This window comes from Cherax quadricarinatus, chromosome 4 (genome assembly GCF_038502225.1).
Source record: "Cherax quadricarinatus isolate ZL_2023a chromosome 4, ASM3850222v1, whole genome shotgun sequence".
Lineage (NCBI taxonomy): Eukaryota > Metazoa > Arthropoda > Malacostraca > Decapoda > Parastacidae > Cherax > Cherax quadricarinatus.
In genome coordinates, this window is record NC_091295.1 from 20,620,105 (window position 1) to 20,639,641 (window position 19,537).

General features: G+C 38.3%; 1 protein-coding gene across 3 annotated transcripts in view; it reads right to left on the reverse strand.

The window, feature by feature from the left end:
• The window catches only part of stau (double-stranded RNA-binding protein Staufen), a 326,000-nt gene that overhangs the window by 178,564 nt on the left and 127,899 nt on the right, over nt 1-19,537 (reverse strand). For all 3 annotated transcript variants that reach the window (XM_070095188.1, XM_070095180.1, XM_070095173.1), the window contains 2 exons: nt 10,268-10,472; nt 9,605-9,744 (listed from right to left, as the gene is read on the reverse strand). In XM_070095188.1, the coding sequence (XP_069951289.1) occupies nt 9,605-9,744; nt 10,268-10,472 (345 nt within the window). The remainder of the gene's footprint in view (nt 1-9,604; nt 9,745-10,267; nt 10,473-19,537) is intronic.

The following is a 19,537-nucleotide window of genomic DNA, read 5'->3' on the forward strand; positions in this document are numbered from 1 at the left end:
TCTGATAATTATACTTGTGTACCTGTACCTAAATATACTTACACACTGTGCTGGCATGCAGGTACACATAAAAGTCACTAAGTGTGTCCCTCTAGTCTTAACGCCATAGTAGTAATACTAATACATAATAATAATCACTCTTGGGCACATTAAATGTCTTATTTTATGTTAATACATGGTCCCTCAATAATCGTTGGGCTCGATAGTCATCCTTTTCGGAAATCGTCGCGTTATTTTCGTCCAAACATTGGCTCGCAAATGGTCGGTTGACTCGCTAATCGTCGTTCATCCTGGATGCGTACTCACGGCTCTGAGCCGCCTTGGCCTCCCTTCCCAGCCAGTGTGCCATTGTTTACCAGTGAGAGACGGTCCCCTCACTTATTATTTATTATTTTTATTATCACACTGGCTGATTCCCACCAAGGCAGGGTGGCCCGAAAAAGAAAAACTTTCACCATCATTCACTCCATCACTGTCTTGCCAGAAGGGTGCTTTACACTACAGTTTTTAAACTGCAACATTAACACCCCTCCTTCAGAGTGCAGGCACTGTACTTCCCATCTCCAGGACTCAAGTCCGGCTTGTTATTCCTCCTTGCCCTATACACGAAATCACAGCTTCCCTATCTTCATCAACATTTAACAATTCCTCAAAATATTCCCTCCATCTTCCCAATACCTCTAACTCTCCATTTAATAACTCTCCTCTCCTATTTTTAACTAACAAATCCATTTGTTCTCTAGGCTTTCTTAACTTGTTAATCTCACTCCAAAACTTTTTCTTATTTTCAACAAAATTTGTTGATAACATCTCACCCACTCTCTCATTTGCTCTCTTTTTACATTGCTTCACCACTCTCTCAACCTCTCTCTTTTTCTCCATATACTCTTCCCTCCTTGCATCACTTCTACTTTGTAAAAACTTCTCATATGCTAACTTTTTCTCCCTTACTACTCTCTTTACATCATCATTCCACCAATCGCTCCTCTTCCCTCCTGCACCCACTTTCCTGTAACCACAAACTTCTGCTGAACACTCTAACACTACATTTTTAAACCTACCCCATACCTCTTCGACCCCATTGCCTATGCTCTCATTAGCCCATCTATCCTCCAATAGCTGTTTATATCTTACCCTAACTGCCTCCTCTTTTAGTTTATAAACCTTCACCTCTCTCTTCCCTGATGCTTCTATTCTCCTTGTATCCCATCTACCTTTTACTCTCAGTGTAGCTACAACTAGAAAGTGATCTGATATATCTGTGGCCCCTCTATAAACATGTACATCCTGAAGTCTACTCAACAGTCTTTTATCTACCAATACATAATCCAACAAACTACTGTCATTTCGCCCTACATCATATCTTGTATACTTATTTATCCTCTTTTTCTTAAAATATGTATTACCTATAACTAAACCCCTTTCTATACAAAGTTCAATCAAAGGGCTCCCATTATCATTTACACCTGGCACCCCAAACTTACCTACCACACCCTCTCTAAAAGTTTCTCCTACTTTAGCATTCAGGTCCCCTACCACAATTACTCTCTCACTTGGTTCAAAGGCTCCTATACATTCACTTAACATCTCCCAAAATCTCTCTCTCTCCTCTGCATTCCTCTCTTCTCCAGGTGCATACACGCTTATTATGACCCACTTCTCGCATCCAACCTTTACTTTAATCCACATAATTCTTGAATTTACACATTCATATTCTCTTTTCTCCTTCCATAACTGATCATTTAACATTACTGCTACCCCTTCCTTTGCTCTAACTCTCTCAGATACTCCAGATTTAATCCCATTTATTTCCCCCCACTGAAACTCTCCTACCCCCTTCAGCTTTGTTTCGCTTAGGGCCAGGACATCCAACTTCTTTTCATTCATAACATCAGCAATCATCTGTTTCTTGTCATCCGCACTACATCCACGCACATTTAAGCATCCCAGTTTTATAAAGTTTTTCTTCTTCTCTTTTTTAGTAAATGTCTACAGGAGAAGGGGTTACTAGCCCATTGCTCCCGGCATTTTAGTCGCCTCATACGACACGCATGGCTTACGGAGGAAAGATTCTTTTCCACTTCCCCATGCACAATAGAAGAAATAAAGAAGAACAAGAGCTATTTAGAAAAAGGAGAAAAACCTAGATGTATGTATATATATATGCATGTGCGTGTCTGTGAAGTGTGACCAAAGTGTAAGTAGGAGTAGCAAGATATCCCTGTTATCTAGCGTGTTTATGAGACAGAAAAAGAAACCAGCAATCCTACCATCATGCAAAACAGTTACAGGTTTTTGTTTCACAGTCATCTGGCAGGATGGTAGTACTTCCCTGGGTGGTTGCTGTCTACCAACCTACTACCTACTCACTTGTTCCTACGAAATATTTCATAATATTCCATTCATTTTAGTGCTTGCAAGTGCTAAATAAGCTACCATGGCTCCAAAGAAAGCTCCTAGTGCCAAGCCTTTGGTAAAGAAGGTGAGAAATACGATTGAATTTAAGAAAAGCATCACTGAACAATATGAAAGTGGTGTATGTGTGGCCGAACTGGCCAGGATGTATAACAAACCCCATACAACCATATCTTCCATTGTGGCAAAGAAAAAGGAAATCAAGGAAGCTGTTGTTGCTTGTAGAAAATTGTGGCCAGACTGTGTCCACAAGAGGGATTTTGAAGGGTTTGTGGCTGACCCTGATGAGCCTATGTCAGTTGTGAAATCTACTGTGGCATTGGGGAGTTCCATTGGTTTGGATGTGAGTTTGGAGGATGTGGAAGAGTTGGTGGAGGACCACAACGAAGAGCTAACCACTGAGGAGCTGCAAGAGCTTCAGCAGGAACACCAACAGATTGCAGCTCAGAATCTTGCTGCAGAGGAGGAGGAAGAGAGATGGAAGAAGGTGCCTTCTTCAGAAATTAAGGAGATTTTTGAAATGTGGGGTAGGATGGAAAGATTCATAGAGAAACATCACCCTGAAAAGGATGTTGTAAGCCATATCGGAAACTTGTACAGTGACAGAGTCTTGGCCCATTTTAGGGAAGTTTTAAAGAGACGCCAGAAACAGAGCTCTCTGGACACTTTTTTTGCAAGACAGGACTCCAGTGACTCTCAAACTGGTTCTAGTGGCATTAAGAACCAGAGAAGAGAAGTATGTAACCCCAGAAAAGGACTTGGTACCTGAGGTGTTGATGGAAGGGGATTCCCCTTCCAAACAGTAACTAATCCAATCTCTCTCCTCCTCCAGTCTTCCATACACTAAGAAGAATCGCCAATAAAGGTAACTGTTATGCTGTTAATGTTTCATTCATCATGTCCCATTGTATTGTTTATGTACTACATCTATATTTCATGTAAAACATTTTTTGTTTTAATACTTCTGGGTGTTAGGAACGGATTAATTGTATTTACATTATTTCTTATGGGGAAAATTGATTCGAAAAACGTCTATTTCGATAAGCGTCGCACTTCCAGGAACGGATTAACGACGATAAATGAGGGACCACTGTATAGACATTTTCATTAATCCATCTATGATATTTTCTCCAAAACTATACAAGAAACGTGTTACATAGCATGTAAACATTCTATGTTAATATGCTATGGAGGTATGGTAGTTGAGAGGAGGGAATACATTATGTTTTCTCTGGTCTAGCACCAGAGAAAACGTGTATGAATCTGCGTTTGGCCCAGTCACTACCCTTAACACACAACACTTTTGTTTACAATTCTCGGTATGAATTATTCTTTACCTCCCTTTGTTTACGATGGCATCAAAAGGTAGTTGTTAGAAACAATTAAACTTAGTGAACAAGGTATGTCAATGGTAATAATATGGCACTGGGCTGCATTAAGTATCATGTAGCTATGTAGGTGCAGCTATGTAGCCAGGCAGTCTACATAGCTACATCTACCAGCTACCTACACCTGACTTCCTACAAATAAGTACTACTCACCTCTTGCCCTACATTAACCCTTTCAGGGTCCAGAGGCCAAATTTCGAAGTCCAAGAATTTAAAAAAAAAAAAATTGTTATTTTTTTCTTATGAAATGGTAGAGAATCGTTTTCTGAAGATAATAAAACAAAACGTATGAAATTTGATGGAAAATTGACGAAATTATGCTCTCGCGAATTTTGATGTGTCAGCGATATTTACGAATCGGCGATTTTGCCGACTTTGACTCCCATTTTAGGCCAATTACGTACATTATTCCAGTCGACCAAATTCTTAGCTATTTCACTAGTATTGCTTCTATTCTATCGACTGAGCACAAGAAATCGCGAAGTCAACTGTTTCAACTACAAAATAAAGTGATCGGAAATCGGTAATTTGGCCAATTTAACACAAAGTTCAAAATATTCCAATTTCAAAATAGGGTCCAGAATAAACAATGCAGGTATTCCTGGCACTGAACTAACATTTCCTCTGTTCATTAGTTATGTTTTGAGGCTTTACAAATGAATTTCATTTTGATTTTTTATTCACATAATGAATTTTTATTCAAACCAAAAAACAGAAGATTTACTGTTATGCAGTATTGTAATAAGTGTATAAATATCATCACCACATTTGTGAATTTATATCAGACCCACCAGCTGGCGTGCATTAGACGTGTGACGTCGTTTGTTTACTCTTGAACATTGGCAAAAATTTAACATTTCCACTACTTTGAGCTCAATTTCAAGCCATTTCCAGTGCTAAAACCAATCAAAATCATCTCTATTTCTGTAATATGTCTTCCGTTCTATCAAATGAGACCAAGAAATCGCAAATACAACTATAAAAAACATACGAAAAAACACTGCAAAGTTGCTGTTTTAATAAAAATTCACGGTCTCAGTTTTTTCTCTCATTATACACTGTGTGCTGCAGGATTTGTTTTATGTGATGCACACATACCACATAGATGTATTCTCTCATATCTAGGCCCAAATTTAGCACTCACAACTTATCAGAGTGAGCTGAGCTCATGGCGTAGATCTACGGTTTGGACCCTGAACGTAAAGCCGATCTACGGCACGGACCCTGAAAGGATTAAAACTACAAATATTTTAAGGTAAGTAATGAATGTAATCTTATGTATTTTACTTTTTATTGTGCTTTTTAACCCATTAACTGCCCAAACGTAGATCTACGATTTCGCTCATAGCGCTCCGATCTTGATTTTCTCCATAAGAAAGCATATAAAAAACGTAGATCTATGTTCGGAGCGCTATGTGAGCGAACATAGATCTACATTTGGACAGTTAATGGGTTAATGCCTAGTTCTATTACTAACTTAATATAAGTTAGTGAAAACTTGTTGACTGGCATTTATATGCATTTATAAGTGGAAAAAAATGGCGTTCTGCTCTCCGGCGATGTCTACTTTCCAGTAGTAGCCTGGAACCTAACCTGCTGTATATGTGGGAAATTACTGTACATAATAAACAATATTAGATAATGGTAAGGAACTTTTCATTCCATTAATGGATTTAGAAAAGGCACACAATAGGGTGGATAGAGAAGCAATGTGGCAGAAGTTGCAAATGTATGGAACAGGTGGTAGGTTACTTGAAGCAGTTAAGAGCTCTAATTTGGATAGCAAGGCACAGGTTAGGGTATACCTGAAGTACACCTGGAGAGGGTTTTGGGGGTCAACACCCCTGCGGCATGGTCAGTGATCAGGACTCGTGGTGGGTCAGTGCCTGCTCAACCAGGTTGTTACTGCTGGCCACACACAAACTGACTAGTCCCTCTAGGATTTTTCAAGTGTATATTATCAGGTATTTCTCTTGCTGCATTCCAGGGAATACAAATCAAGGGACTTCAACCATTCCCAATAATTTAGGTGCTTTATCATATTTATATGTGCCATGAAAGTTCTCTGTACATTCTCCAAGTCAGCAATTTCATGTGCCTTGAAAGGTGCTGTTAGTGTACATCAATATTCCAGCCTAGAGTGAACAAGCAATTTGAAGAGAATCATCATGGGCTTGGCACACCTAGTTTTGAAGGTTCTCATTATCCATCCTATCATTTTCTTAGCACATATGGTAGATACATTATTGTGATCTTTGAAAGTGAAATCCTCTGACATTATCACTCCCAGATCCTCCACATTAGTTTTTTGCTCTATTGCGTGGTTGGAATTTGTCTTATACTCTGATACAAGAGTAAGAGAGAAGGCAATTACTTTCCAGTAAGAATAGACCATAGACAGGGATGTGTGATGTCACCATGGTTGTTTAACATATTATAGATGGGACTGTAAAGCAGTGAACTCTAGGGTGTTAAGGAGAGGTGTGGGATTGGAAGATGGTGTATCTGTTACGGATATGGAATTGTCATGATTGCTTTTTGCTGAACACGCTTATTTTTTGGAGATTCAGAGAAGTTGCAAAAATTGGCAAATGAAATTGGGAGGGCATGTAAATGAAGTTAATTAAACATATACCTGGGAAACGGCAAGGTGATGAGACTATCAAAAAATATAGGCAATGAGAGATTAAATTAGACTGGTGGGAGGGAGCATGAAGAAAGTAAATGTATTCAGATATTTGGGAGTGGACTTGTTGGTGGATGATTCTATGACAGCTGAGGTGAATCATAGAATTAATGAAGGTAAACAGGTGGGTGATGAATTGAGGCATCTATGGAGACAAAGAACTTTGTCCAAAGAAAAATGTACCAGGAGTATAGTGGTACCAACACTTGTATGGGTGTGAAGCATGGGTTTTGCATGTTGCAGTGAGAAGAAAGCCAGTGGCAGGAGATGTGTTTGAAGGCAATGCAAGGTGTAAATATTATGCGGAAAATTCAGAGTGTAGAGATTAGGAGGGGTGCCGTTACCAAAAGTATTATTCAGAGAGCTGAGGAGTTCTTGAGGTGGTCTGAACATTGAGAGAGAATGGAGAAAAATAGGGTGACCAGGAGGGTAGATGGTAGGAAAGGAAGAGGTTGTCCTAGGAAAGACTGGAGGGAGGAGGTAAAAGAGGTTCTAATTGTTAGGGACCTGGATTTGTAACAGGCTTGTGTGTTAGGGGTTAGGAGTGAATAGAGACAAGCAATTTTCATGATTTGATGTGCTGCTGGAGTGTGAGCAGGGTGACATTTACTAAGGGATTCAGGAAACCAGACTTAGGTGGGAAGTAGTGCCTGAACTCTGAAGGAGAGCTATGGTTTGAAGGGTCATCTGAACTGTGATGATGGCATCCCTCTGGCAACTCGTGATTGAATGACTGACAGTGCAAGTGTTTATTCTTTGCCAGGTCATTCTACCTCAGTGGGAGACAGCAGGAGTGTTAAAAAAAGGTAGTTTATCATTAACATAAAGCAAAAAATTACTACAAATACAGACTAATACTTGTTCACAGACTAGCTTTTTGCATAATTTTTTTTAAAAGCAGCATGTTCATCTCATTTGTGGACAAGTGTATACAGTACAGTGGTCTCTTGAGTTATGAAAGTCTTGAATTATGATAATTTTGAGTTACAATTTGCCCTCATAAAGGAATTTAGTTTTGAGTTGTGCTGAAAAATCAGAGATACGATATACATTTGGCCCCTAAAGTGTACTAGTAAATAGGCAATTTCTCTGAATATCAAACAAGAAATTGTGAAAAAAATGTGATGTAGTAGCTTGTGTTAGTGCATTGGTGCATGAGTATGGTTTTCCACAATCAACATCTCTACTATTATCAAGCAAAAAGACACTATTAAAGTGGGTGACAAATCTTAGCTAGCAAAAAAAGGCAGAAAAATTATAGATGGAAAGATTGTTGTTATTTGGATAAGAGAGAAGCAGATGAAGGGAGATTAAGTGCGTGTAAATTATATCTGTGAACGAGATAGTCCAAGGTACATTAAAATTTGCACTTCTGGCATCTTGAAATGATTTACCATAAAACCATGTATGTATTTTGGGGTTTGAGTTTCAGTAGTTCTAAGGTAGGAAACATTTTCTGGAGTGGATTAATATCATAACTCAAGGGACCATTCTACATCTTTTAACTTTCTGATTCTTGAACTGTGCTTCAGTCTGAAAAATGCCCAAGAGCAAATATGCAGCATGTGATAGATCTTTAATTCAAGTTCCATATGCTTCATTGAGAATTCCAAGGATATACTGTATATTCACATACAGTATATTTCTTAGAAATACACCACCGGTTTTCCGGCAAATGTGGTTCCACAGCCTTGCCAACAGAGGTCACCTAATAAAAATTCAACAATACACCTCTGACCCACTACATATATATCTCCTATGTCTCTGAAACACCATTATACTGTAGTACCACCATTCCCTAAGTTGCAAATTTTTTAATTATACTGGAACTACAGTGCTAGCTTTCTAAACATTTCATCCAAGCAAAGCTGTTTCATGTACTCTGAGCTTTCCCTATGTAATTTTTCAGGCTTCAAATAAAAATTTATTATCTCTTATTTCGTGCTTCAAATAAAGATTTATCAGCTTTTGTTCCAACACAAAGGTACACTGTTCTAGTCCTTATCAATAGTAAGTTTTTCAGCTACAGTACTGGCACATGCATCTTGTTCAGAAGCCACAATCAGGGTTAAATGTAAGCAAAATAAGCTAAGAATTACACAAAATCAAGTGATCACTACCAAGAACTGAAGTATAAGCACTAAGTGAATAAGCACTAACACAATACCATCTTTGACCGCCCAGTAAACTAGTATGGTGATCACAGGAATTTCAAGTGCCCTCGTAATTTTGTCCAGAATAAAAAAGGTGTCGAGTCATCAATTCTCAGAAAATCAGTGGTGTACCTGTGCTTCAATTTTTCTATTACAATGGCAATTTCCCATCAGAGTAAGATGACTAAAAAAAGAAAACTCAACATTTACTATCATTCATCCAATAGCTATCTTGCAAGAAGTGTGCAGACATAAAAACTGAAATGACTCTCTTAACTATAACACCCTCACCCCTCTTTCAGAGTGCAGGAACTGTACTTCCCAACTTCTGGACTCAAGACTTGGAGTCCCTGCATATACATTACAATGTTCAAAGTTCACCAGCAAGTCACATCCTTAAAACCACTTTTCTTCACTCACTTCAATCTAACATGCTTGCACATTCCCACTGGATGCTAAAGCCCCTTTCACTTCATTCAGACCCTCTACACCTTTCTGGGATGACCCCTATCCCTCTTTCCTTCCAATCTGCATTTATACACAATCTCGGTCATCCAACTATGCTCCATCCTCTCTCAATGCCCAAATTATCTTAATCTTTGTTTCATTATAAAACATACCAGGTGCTGCAGTTTGGAAGGACATTTCAACCGTATGTCTGTGCGCTTTCTCTAATCTGCTTAATACTGGCATTCATATAAAAGCATGAAGACAATGAAAACAGATTTGAGCATGGCAAATCCATCAAATGCATTTTGAACATAAAAAGAGGAATGACCAAAATGGTTAGAAATTATTATATGCTTTTCCACCAACCTATTACAGAATGCTTTCACCAAGTATTGAGCTAATGCTTTAAGTGCAGTACATCGTCCTAAGGGTATCAACAGATTTTTTTTACACACCATTATTTATCTCAAATTTTCTTAATTGTCGTAATTTTGTATTTAGGCAATACTAACCTGGTTGTACATGGCTCGAATATTTGGAGGCATATTAAAGTAGGGGTTAGGAGGACGAGGGGTCTCCATGAAAGTGTAAATGGCAGCTTCACCTCGCTTCATTGCAAGAGCATTAAGTTCTACTGTGGGGGTCAGTTTAGCTGCAACAAAACAAATATGTACTATTATACGATGCCAGAGTAGTAGATAATCAAAACTCATTCATCAGGATAAAATTTAACATTTCATCATGATTACAATGATCACTGTCTGAAAAGTATTTTTGCTTTTATCAGTTTTCAATCTTTCCATTCCTTACTAAAAGACACACCATTATAAATGTATTATAATCCAAAGTCAGTAGATTTCCCTCTTTACAATTATTTATGCTATTATGTTTTAAACCTTGCATCAGTTCTTTCTTTGTACTGTCTTCCTTTCCCCACAGCAGCTTCCCTTATCAAAACAAGAGCCACCAAGCTTCTACACTGAAATCCAATGAACCAAAATGACCTGGAAAATCAGGAACTTTCTGAAGACTTTTTTTTTTTTTTTTTACATCTCTAATATCTCTGAGATCTCTACATCTCCTCAAAGGTTTCTTTTTGTGGAAAATATGATGAAAAATACCAAAAAAGGCTTCCCAAGTGGACACAAAATAGATAAATAGGTAGACATACTTACTCTGTTTATTCTGCCTTTGTGTTTTTGGTGGAGGATGTTTAAACTGTGTTTTTTCAAGAGCTATGGCAGCAGCTGAGTGTTGAGCTTTCTTGATACTAGGACCTGAGGCAGTGTACTCTTCACTCTCTCCAAGCCTTAAGGTTACTGTAAAAGTCTTTTTATGAGCTGGACCTTTTTCATCTGTCAGGCAGTACTGGTGCTGAATCTGCCAAAAGAAACAATTTGATATGTATATCTAACTTGACGTGCTGTTGGAGTGTGAGCAGGGTAACACTTATGAAAGGATTCAGGAAAACCAATGCTGGACTCGTCCTGGAGGTGGTGGTATTATTAGCTTATTTATTGGGGAACAAAACTGGTTCATGCAGGTGTTAATCATATGATGCAAGTACAGTAAAGTGCCTGCACTATGAAAGATGAGTGAGTATGTTGTAGCTCGGATAATATTATAATAAAAAAGAAGCGCTGAACTGCAAGGGTTATACAGTGTTGTAGCTCAGAGGGTCACTTGAATTGTGATGTCTGCATACTTTTGGCAAGAGAGCTACTGAATGAATAATGGTGAATGCTTATTTTTTTGTATTTCAGGTATGTCTTGCTACCTCTACTTACATTTAGGTCACACTACACATGAATGTACAAGCATATATATATACATACCCCTTTGGGTTTTCTTATATCTTCTTACTAGATCTTGCTCTTGCTTATTTCTGCTTATCTCCATGGGGAAGTGGAACAGAATTTTTCGTCCGTAAGCCATGCGTGTCGTAAGAGGCGACAAAAAAAGGGAGTATTCTGGGCCATGCTGCCTAAGTGGGATAAGGCAGGTTTGTTGAAAGTTTACTTCATTTGAGTCACCCGGCTTTGGTGGGAGACAGCTGGTGTATCACTTGAATATCTGATTGCAAATTGTAATTTTGGCTTCACTGAAATATACAGAGCAGCCAGCCACATTGTTTTCTCAGTTATAGTTAGGTAATAACTGAATCCCCTATTATTATTATTATAATCAAAAAGAAGCGCTAAGCCACAAGGGCTATACAGCACTGAATCCCCTAATGCAGTCTAAAACATGCCTCCCAGGAGTATGCTAAAGCCACAACTAGGGACAGTGAAATTTTAAAGAAAAATTAAAAGCCTTCCTCAAAGGCAAAATTCTTACGATTCCACAAGACATTTTAGTATATAGGTACTGTGCAGTAATTATCTGCAGCTGAAAAAGTCATTAACCCTTAAATTATTTATTACAGTCATCTATGGATGTATGATGAATTGCTCATTATATTGATCTATGAATTATTTTTATACTGCATATTTTGAATGCAGTGTGCTGTATTTTGTTTTCGATATGTGTATTTAGTCTGAAGCACTAAAATTAAGCACATTAAAACAATTTAGGAGCTCAGCATGCTTTGCCAGGCCAATGCACTCAGTTTGTTTCATTACCATGTAGCAGACAAAGCTTTGGGCAAAAAGGAAATAACACCATGTCAGACATTGAAGATAGAAAAGAAGCTGACGAGTTCTCCAGGTCACACAAAATCTATAAAAATTTTACTTTTCTTCTCTACTTTCTAAAAACTTAAATACTCACAAAATCTTTGTGTGTCAGTCATATCTCCTTAGCAATAGAGATTTTGTTTGTTATTGCCTAATTGTTAAATGTTAAACAATTTTGTTGTAAAGACCTATATAACATTTACACCATTGGATAACAATAATATCGATAATTTTGTATGGCTCTTCTCTTTATAGAAAGTCTACTTAACTGGCTTGAATTTTGTCATTTTTAGTGCTGTACAATTTTTTTGCTCACATATCAAACTTACATGGTAAACTTACCCTTTAAATTTATGTTGCAGAATTTCTGTTTCAATTTTATTTAGAATTTTGCCATTCATCATGAATTTTAATTTGCTTTTTAAAAAGGAATCTGCCCATTAACTTTTCGTCTGCACCTAGTCTTGCCTTTATAATTTTGTATTTGGCTTGTAAATGTATCTCAGAGTAGCTTGTATTCCTTTTCACACATTTGGAAGCAGAGGTAGCATATTGTATCCATGAATCATTTTCATATTATATATGGAAAAACCATTTGATAAAATACTGAGGCCCCCCCAACATTTTTTCAAGACGAAAAACATTTTAGTAAATGAGATGAATCCAGTTTGCATTAACTTTTTTATAGCAGTTCATCTGATTACACTTTGGACACTAAATACATAATCAAGACTTTGAATATTATACTTTAAGAGTCCCATGAGGTATTCTATCCTAACAAAGAGAATCTTAATAGAAAGAATATATATGAAAATAGGAATACAGTAATCTATCTTTATACTGTCTCCTGCATATATACAATAAATTACAATGGGATTTCAGAAACTACATATAGAGTGGACACCTGGATTTTGTAGTTGTCGGATTTCGTAATATTTGGAAATACATAGTAATGTTTTTTCGTCAAAATGGCTTGGTGATCGTCATTTAGCTCGGTAATAGTCATTCGTCCCGAACGCATCCGAGCAGCCCAACACACCATTTACAATCAGTGTGTCATTGTTTATCAGCCAATGAGCACAATCCCATGCATTCATACATTTTGTAATATTCCATTCGTTTTAGTGCTTGCAACTGCTAAATAAGCCACCATGGACCAAAAGAAAGCTCCTAGTGCCAGCCCTTTGGTCAAGAAGGCAATAAACATGATAGAATTCAAGAAAGAACACACCAGCCAGGGTACTTCCCCACACACCAGCCAGGGTACTTCCCCACACACCAGACAGGGTACTTCCCCAAACACACGATTTGATTTGAGTGGGACTTGCGCATGAGTGAACAGAATTTTTTTTTTTTTTTTTTTCAACAAGTCGGCCGTCTCCCACCGAGGCAGGGTGACCCAAAAAAGAAAGAAAATCCCCAAAAAGAAAATACTATCATCATCATTCAGCACTTTCACACATTATCACTGTTTTTGCAGAGGTGCTCAGAATACAACAGTTTAGAAGCATATACGTATAAAGATACACAACATATCCCTCCAAACTGCCAATATGCTTATTGCTTGGGAAACATTGAAAATTGGGTTGGGCAAATACGATTCTGTTAGTGGGATGGTTTGTGAAGGACCTGCCTAGTATGGGCCAACAGGTCTGCTGCAGTGTTCCTGCTTTCTTATGTATACCAGCCAGGGTACTTGCCCACACACCACCCAGGGTACTTCCCCACACACCAGCCTGGGTACTTCCCCACACACACAATTTGATTTGAATGGATGGGACTTGAGCAGGAGTGAATAGAATTTTCAGTGCTTGGGAAGCATTGAAAACTGAGTTGGGCAAATACAATTCTGTTAGTGGGATGGTTTGTGAAGGACCTGCCTAGTATGGGCCAACAGGCCTACTGCAGTGTTCCTGTTTTCTTATGTTCTTATGTTCTTATGGGCACTTGGAATTTATTATTCCAGTGGTACCTTGACTTACGAGTTTAATTCGTTCCGTGACTGAGCCCGTAAATCAATTTCCTCGTACAGTGGACCCCCGCATACCGTACGCATCACATAACGTTCAATCCGCATACCGCTCGCTTTCATCGCAAAAATTTTGCCTCGCATACCGCTCAAAAACCCGCTCACCGCTCTTCGTCCGAGACGTGTCCAATGTGCGCCCTTAGCCAGCCTCACATGTGCCGCCGGTGGCATTGTTTACCAGCCAGCCTCCGCGGTAACATCCAAGCATACAATCGGAACATTTCGTATTATTACAGTGTTTTTGGTGATTTTATCTGCAAAATAAGTGACCATGGGCCCCAAGAAAGCTTCTAGTGCCAACCCTACAGCAATAAGGGTGAGAATTACTATAGAGATGAAGAAAAAGATCATTGATAAGTATGAAAATGGAGTGCGTGTCTCCGAGCTGGCCAGGTTGTATAATAAACCCCAATCAACCATTGCTACTATTGGTGGTACAGCTGCTGCTGCTGCTGTACCACCATCAGCTGCTGCTGCTGCTGCTGCTGCACTGTCAGCTGCTGCTGCTGCTGCTGCTGCACTGTCAGCTGCTGCTGCTGCTGCACTGTCAGCTGCTGCTGCTGCTGTACCACCGTCAGCTGCTGCTGTAGTACCGTCTGCTGCTGCTGTAGCATCGTCTGCTGCTGCTGTAGCACTGTCAGCTGCTGCTGCTGCTGTAGCACTGTCAGCTGCTGCTGCTGCTGCTGTAGCACTGTCAGCTGCTGCTGCTGCTGCTGTAGCACCGTTGTTGGTGTGGCTTATTGAGAATACCAAGAAACAATTAACCCCAGAGGATTTGCCACCCAGGATAACCCAAAAAAGTCAGTGTCATCGAAGACTGTCTAACTTATTTCCATTGGGGTCCTTAATCTTGTCTCCCAGGATGCAACCCACACCAGTCGACTAACACCCAGGTGAACAGGGAAAAATGCCTGGAACTAGTGCTCATATTGGTGAATTTAAAGCCAGCAAAGGTTGGTTTGAGAGATTTAAGAATCGTAGTGGCATACACAGTGTGATAAGGCCTGTTCTGGAAGAAAATGCCAAATAGGACCTACAGTACTCAGGAGGAAAAGGCACTCCCAGGACACAGTGTCTCATCAGTCATTGCTGCATCTTCAATAAAGGTAAGTGTCATTTATTCTTCATTTAGTAGAGTAGTACATGCACAATATATATTGTGCATGTACTACTCTACTATTGTGCATGTATCCTTCTCTTTGTGTGTAGGAAAATGTATATTTCATGTGGTAAAAAATTTTTTTTCATACTTTTGGGTGTCTTGCACGGATTAATTTGATTTCCATTATTTCTTATGGGGAAAATTCATTCGCATACCGATCATTTCGCATAACAATGAGCCCTCTTGCACGGATTAAAGTCGCTATGCGGGGGTCCACTGTATATCAAACCAATTTTCCTTATTGAAATCAACTGAAATGCCATTAATCCAGCCCCAAAAAAAGCACCCCAGAGGCAGGAGAAAATACCTCAATATAATGCTAATATCAACTCTACGGCTTATTTATCTATCAGAATTGATCTAATATGACATAATAAACACTAAGTAACATAGAAACATGATATATACATGTACTTTAGAATGAATAAAATAGGCCATAACATGGCGAGTGTCCAGGACCAGTCCAAGCATATAAAATTATTACTGCTCCTTCCTATAACGTGCTCTTTGATACTGGGTAAGAGAAAACGGAGTTTTTGAGAGGCTAACTGCACTAGATCACTAGTGCAGTGATATATGAATATTTTGGAAGTAAGTTACTGCCTTATTTCATGAGACCCACCATTTATTATTGAAGTAAATGCAATAATATTGACAGGATCCATAAAAAAAATGATTGTTCTACAGTTAGTTTGTGGAATATTGGAAATATTCCAAACATTTTGGAATTTGTTTGGGAGTAAAGGGCGAGATATTTTGCAAATATCAAAAACTTAGCAACTTTATTTTTTTTGTAAAATAACTAAAGATTACCTCCAGTGAGAACATTGCACTAGCATTGTTTTATAAGTAACAAGTCCCAAAACCACCTTTCATTGTGCCATTTAGGCTAAGGTCCTTGCCAAATATCATTTTCAGTCAATATTTTTTTGGCTCGTAACTTGGATTTTGGCTCTGAACTCTAAGCAAAAAATCGACTGAGCGACAGCTCATATTTCGGAAAACTCATAAGTTGGGGCACTCATAAGTCAGGGTACCGCTGTATATGCAGCACCAGATGAGCATGGCCCAAAGCCAGGCTCTGGTAGCAGTAAAACTCTCAGAACTCATCAAAGGTACATCATGGCCATAAGGATCATACAGCACTTGAGGGATGGGAAGTACACCTACCATCCGACTTACGACCGAGTTCGGTTCCGAGAAACCGGTCGTAAGTCGAAATGGTCGTAAGTCGAACTTTACTACTGAATATCAACAAGACATTTTTGTAATGACTTTATTTTATTGTTTTATTTTGGTATTTCATGTTTTACTTTACTTTTTATGCTGTTGGTACTGTATTTTATACTGTAAGATTTAGGATAAACACTGTGTACAACACAAATAGTTGTTTATTTCCCAGAAATTTGGCATAAAAAACACGGTCGTAAGTCGAGTGGTCGTAAGTCGGATGGTAGGTGTATTAAGATTTGATCCAAGGAAGGAAGGAAGGAAGGGAGGGGCTGCTCTAATTCCTTGTATGAAGTGCCAGCATCAAATGGGCAAGTAATCCATTTCACACTCCCATGTATTTTACATTCCAATGGAATCAGTGAACAAAATTACCTTGGTTGCCCTTGCATCATCATTTTCGTATTTTTTTTTTTTTTTTTTGGGGGGGGGGGAGTATCTTTCTTTTGGGTCACCCTGCCTCAGTGGGAAATGGCCGATGTGCTAATTAAAAGAAAAATATAAGATGCATCTCATCTTTTTCAGGCCATAACTCAGTGAAAAGTGGCCACTGTGTAAAAAAAATATATATACTACCTAAAGCTGACTTGATTTATCTAGATCTTCTGTGTCTTATATCTTGTTTTTTATTTCTTGTGCATCAGTTTAAGATGATGTAAATCTGACATGATCTGGCTAGATCAGTAGTTCCCAACCTGTGGTTCATGGACCCCTGGGGGTCTGCAAAGGTAATACTGGGGGTCCACAAGTTAAGTTCAAAATTTCAAGAGGCTGCAGTGTAAAATGTGTAATTGCTCACAATCAGGCTTATAAAGATAAACTTTAAAAATTTCAATGCCGTTTCCAAATCGGCAGGAATAGTCTAATTTTTAGACACTTTTTAAACTGTTGGTCATATTTTATAGCAGCTGAATAGAACATGCCAAACCCCCAAACCTCCACTGAACAATTGTCAAGTTTCATTCAGTACAACTTATCACACTTTTGGCTGTATGTGAAAACTGAGTGCCCAGAACTGGCACCCAAAGCACTGAGATATTTAATGCTATTCCCCACTACATATTTGTCAGCAGGCTTTCTCCCAGCTGATTTATATAAAATCAAAATACAGAAACAGGATGAATGTGGAATCTGATCTACACTTAAAACTGTCTGCCAATGAACCTGCATTTCTGAACATAGTGTCAACAAAGTTTAAACAAACAAGTTTTTTAATACTACCATTGATTTAATTGCATACTCAGTTACGTATGTCTTCCAACTGAGAGATGAATCTGGGAAAACAAGTTTGTTAGTTAATAAAATTGGCTGGTTGAGTAGACAGACCTTTCAAAAACCTGGAGTCTATGGGATAATTAATTTAAATAAAAGGGGTCCTTGGTGGTGAAAAGGTTGGGAACCAGTGTGCTATATCATCCATATTTCTTATTTAAATGTTTATTATTTGTAATGCAGGAGTTAGATATGGATGTTTGTTGCAGTTGTTCATTATGGTAAGTTTCTTCTCTTAACATGCAGCAGGTCTGAACCACTCCCACCATTCATGAAATAAGGAGTTAAGAAAGTGATTGACTGTACAATACAGCAGTGACCATGAGACCCTAACAGAATGCAGGCTACTCTGAACTCTCGAGAGAAACAGGCATCTGATGAACTTCATAAAAACTGCCATTGTTCATTCACCTCAAAGGAACATGTCAAATTGCTTCCAGCTAAGAAAAGAAAGGATAGTTCACTAAATAGTGATAAATCACCAGCTACCAGAATAAGGCTTAAGTAAAATAATCATTTCAAAAAACTGTTTGTTTCGTTCTAAACCTGCAGATCTTAGACATTCTAACAGATGGGATACGATAATACAGTATGAAAGAAGGTGTGTTGCAGGTGCTCTACCTTTTAAGGTTTCGGACATACTTGTACAGCTTACACACCAGAGTTTTTGACGTACTAGTACGCCTAAATTCTAGTTCCCTCAAATCTAATGAGAGAAAGCTGGTAGGCCTACATATGAAAGAATGGGTCTATGTGGTCAGTGTGCGCAGTATAAAAAAAAATCCTGCAGCACACAGTGCGTAATGAGAAAAAAAGAACTTTGACTGTGTTTTTGGATTAAAACAGCGACTTTGCACTGTATTTTCATATGGTATTTATTGTTGCATTCTAGTTTTCCTGGTTTCATTTCATAGAATGGAAGACATATTACAGAAATTGAGATGATTTTGACTGGTTTTACAACGAAAAGTGCCTTGAAATCGAGCTCAAAGTAGCAGAAATGTTCGATTTTTACCAAAGTTCAAAAGTAAACAAATCATGCCAAGCGTCCAATACACATCAACTGGTGAGTCTGATATTCTTTCACAAGTGCGCCAATATTATTTATACCATTTCTACACTAATGCAGTAGTCTGCATAACAGTAAATCTTTTATTTTTTGTAAATAAAAATTCAAAGTGGAAAGCAAAAGAATGTAAGAGGGGCGTGGGGACATGACTAACGAAGAAAGTAAATGTTATTTTAGTGCCAGGAATGTCTTTCTTGTTTATTCTGGACCCTATTTGGAAATTGGCACCTTTTGAAATTTGTGTGAAATTGGCAAAATTGCTAAATTCTGACCACTGTATTGGATAGTTGAAATTGGTAAATGGGTGGTTTCTTGTACTCATTCGATAGAAAAAAGTGGAGTTCTAACGAAATAGTTATGATTTTTGTCAACTAGTACACTGGAATTGGCCAAAAATAGGGCTCAAAGTGGGCAAAATCACCGATGCGTAAACATCGTCAAGACCGCTAACTTCGCGAGAGCATAATTCCGTAAGTTTTCCATCAAATTTCATACTTTTGGTGTCATTATGATCGGGAAAAGATTCTCTATCTTATCATAAAAAAAAATTTTTTTGTTTTTTTTTGGAAATTTGGGCGACCCTGAGAACAAGTTTGGGAGAGGGCCTGGGGACCCTGAAAGGGTTAAAAATGTTCTACTAGATTACTGCAATTACTATAATAATAAATGGGGTAAGGAAGCTGCTATGCATTGTAATGGTGTGCAAGATTTTGCTGTAGCTTAGGAACAGTAACATCTTCGGTGTTATGAGTTTAAGACAATCGTTGTGCATACTGACCAAAAATCAGTGACTGATGATGAAGCTAGGAATCTGCTTGTTGATGAGATGTACGTACAACGGTACCTCGAGTTTCAAACAGCTCCCAACTCGAACAATTATGTAAGTGTATTTTTGTAAGTGTTTCTGTAGGTGTATTTTTGTAAGTGTATTTTTGGGGGTCTGAAATGGACTAATCTAATTTACACTATTCCTTATGGGAACAAATTCGTTCGGTATTGGCACTTGAA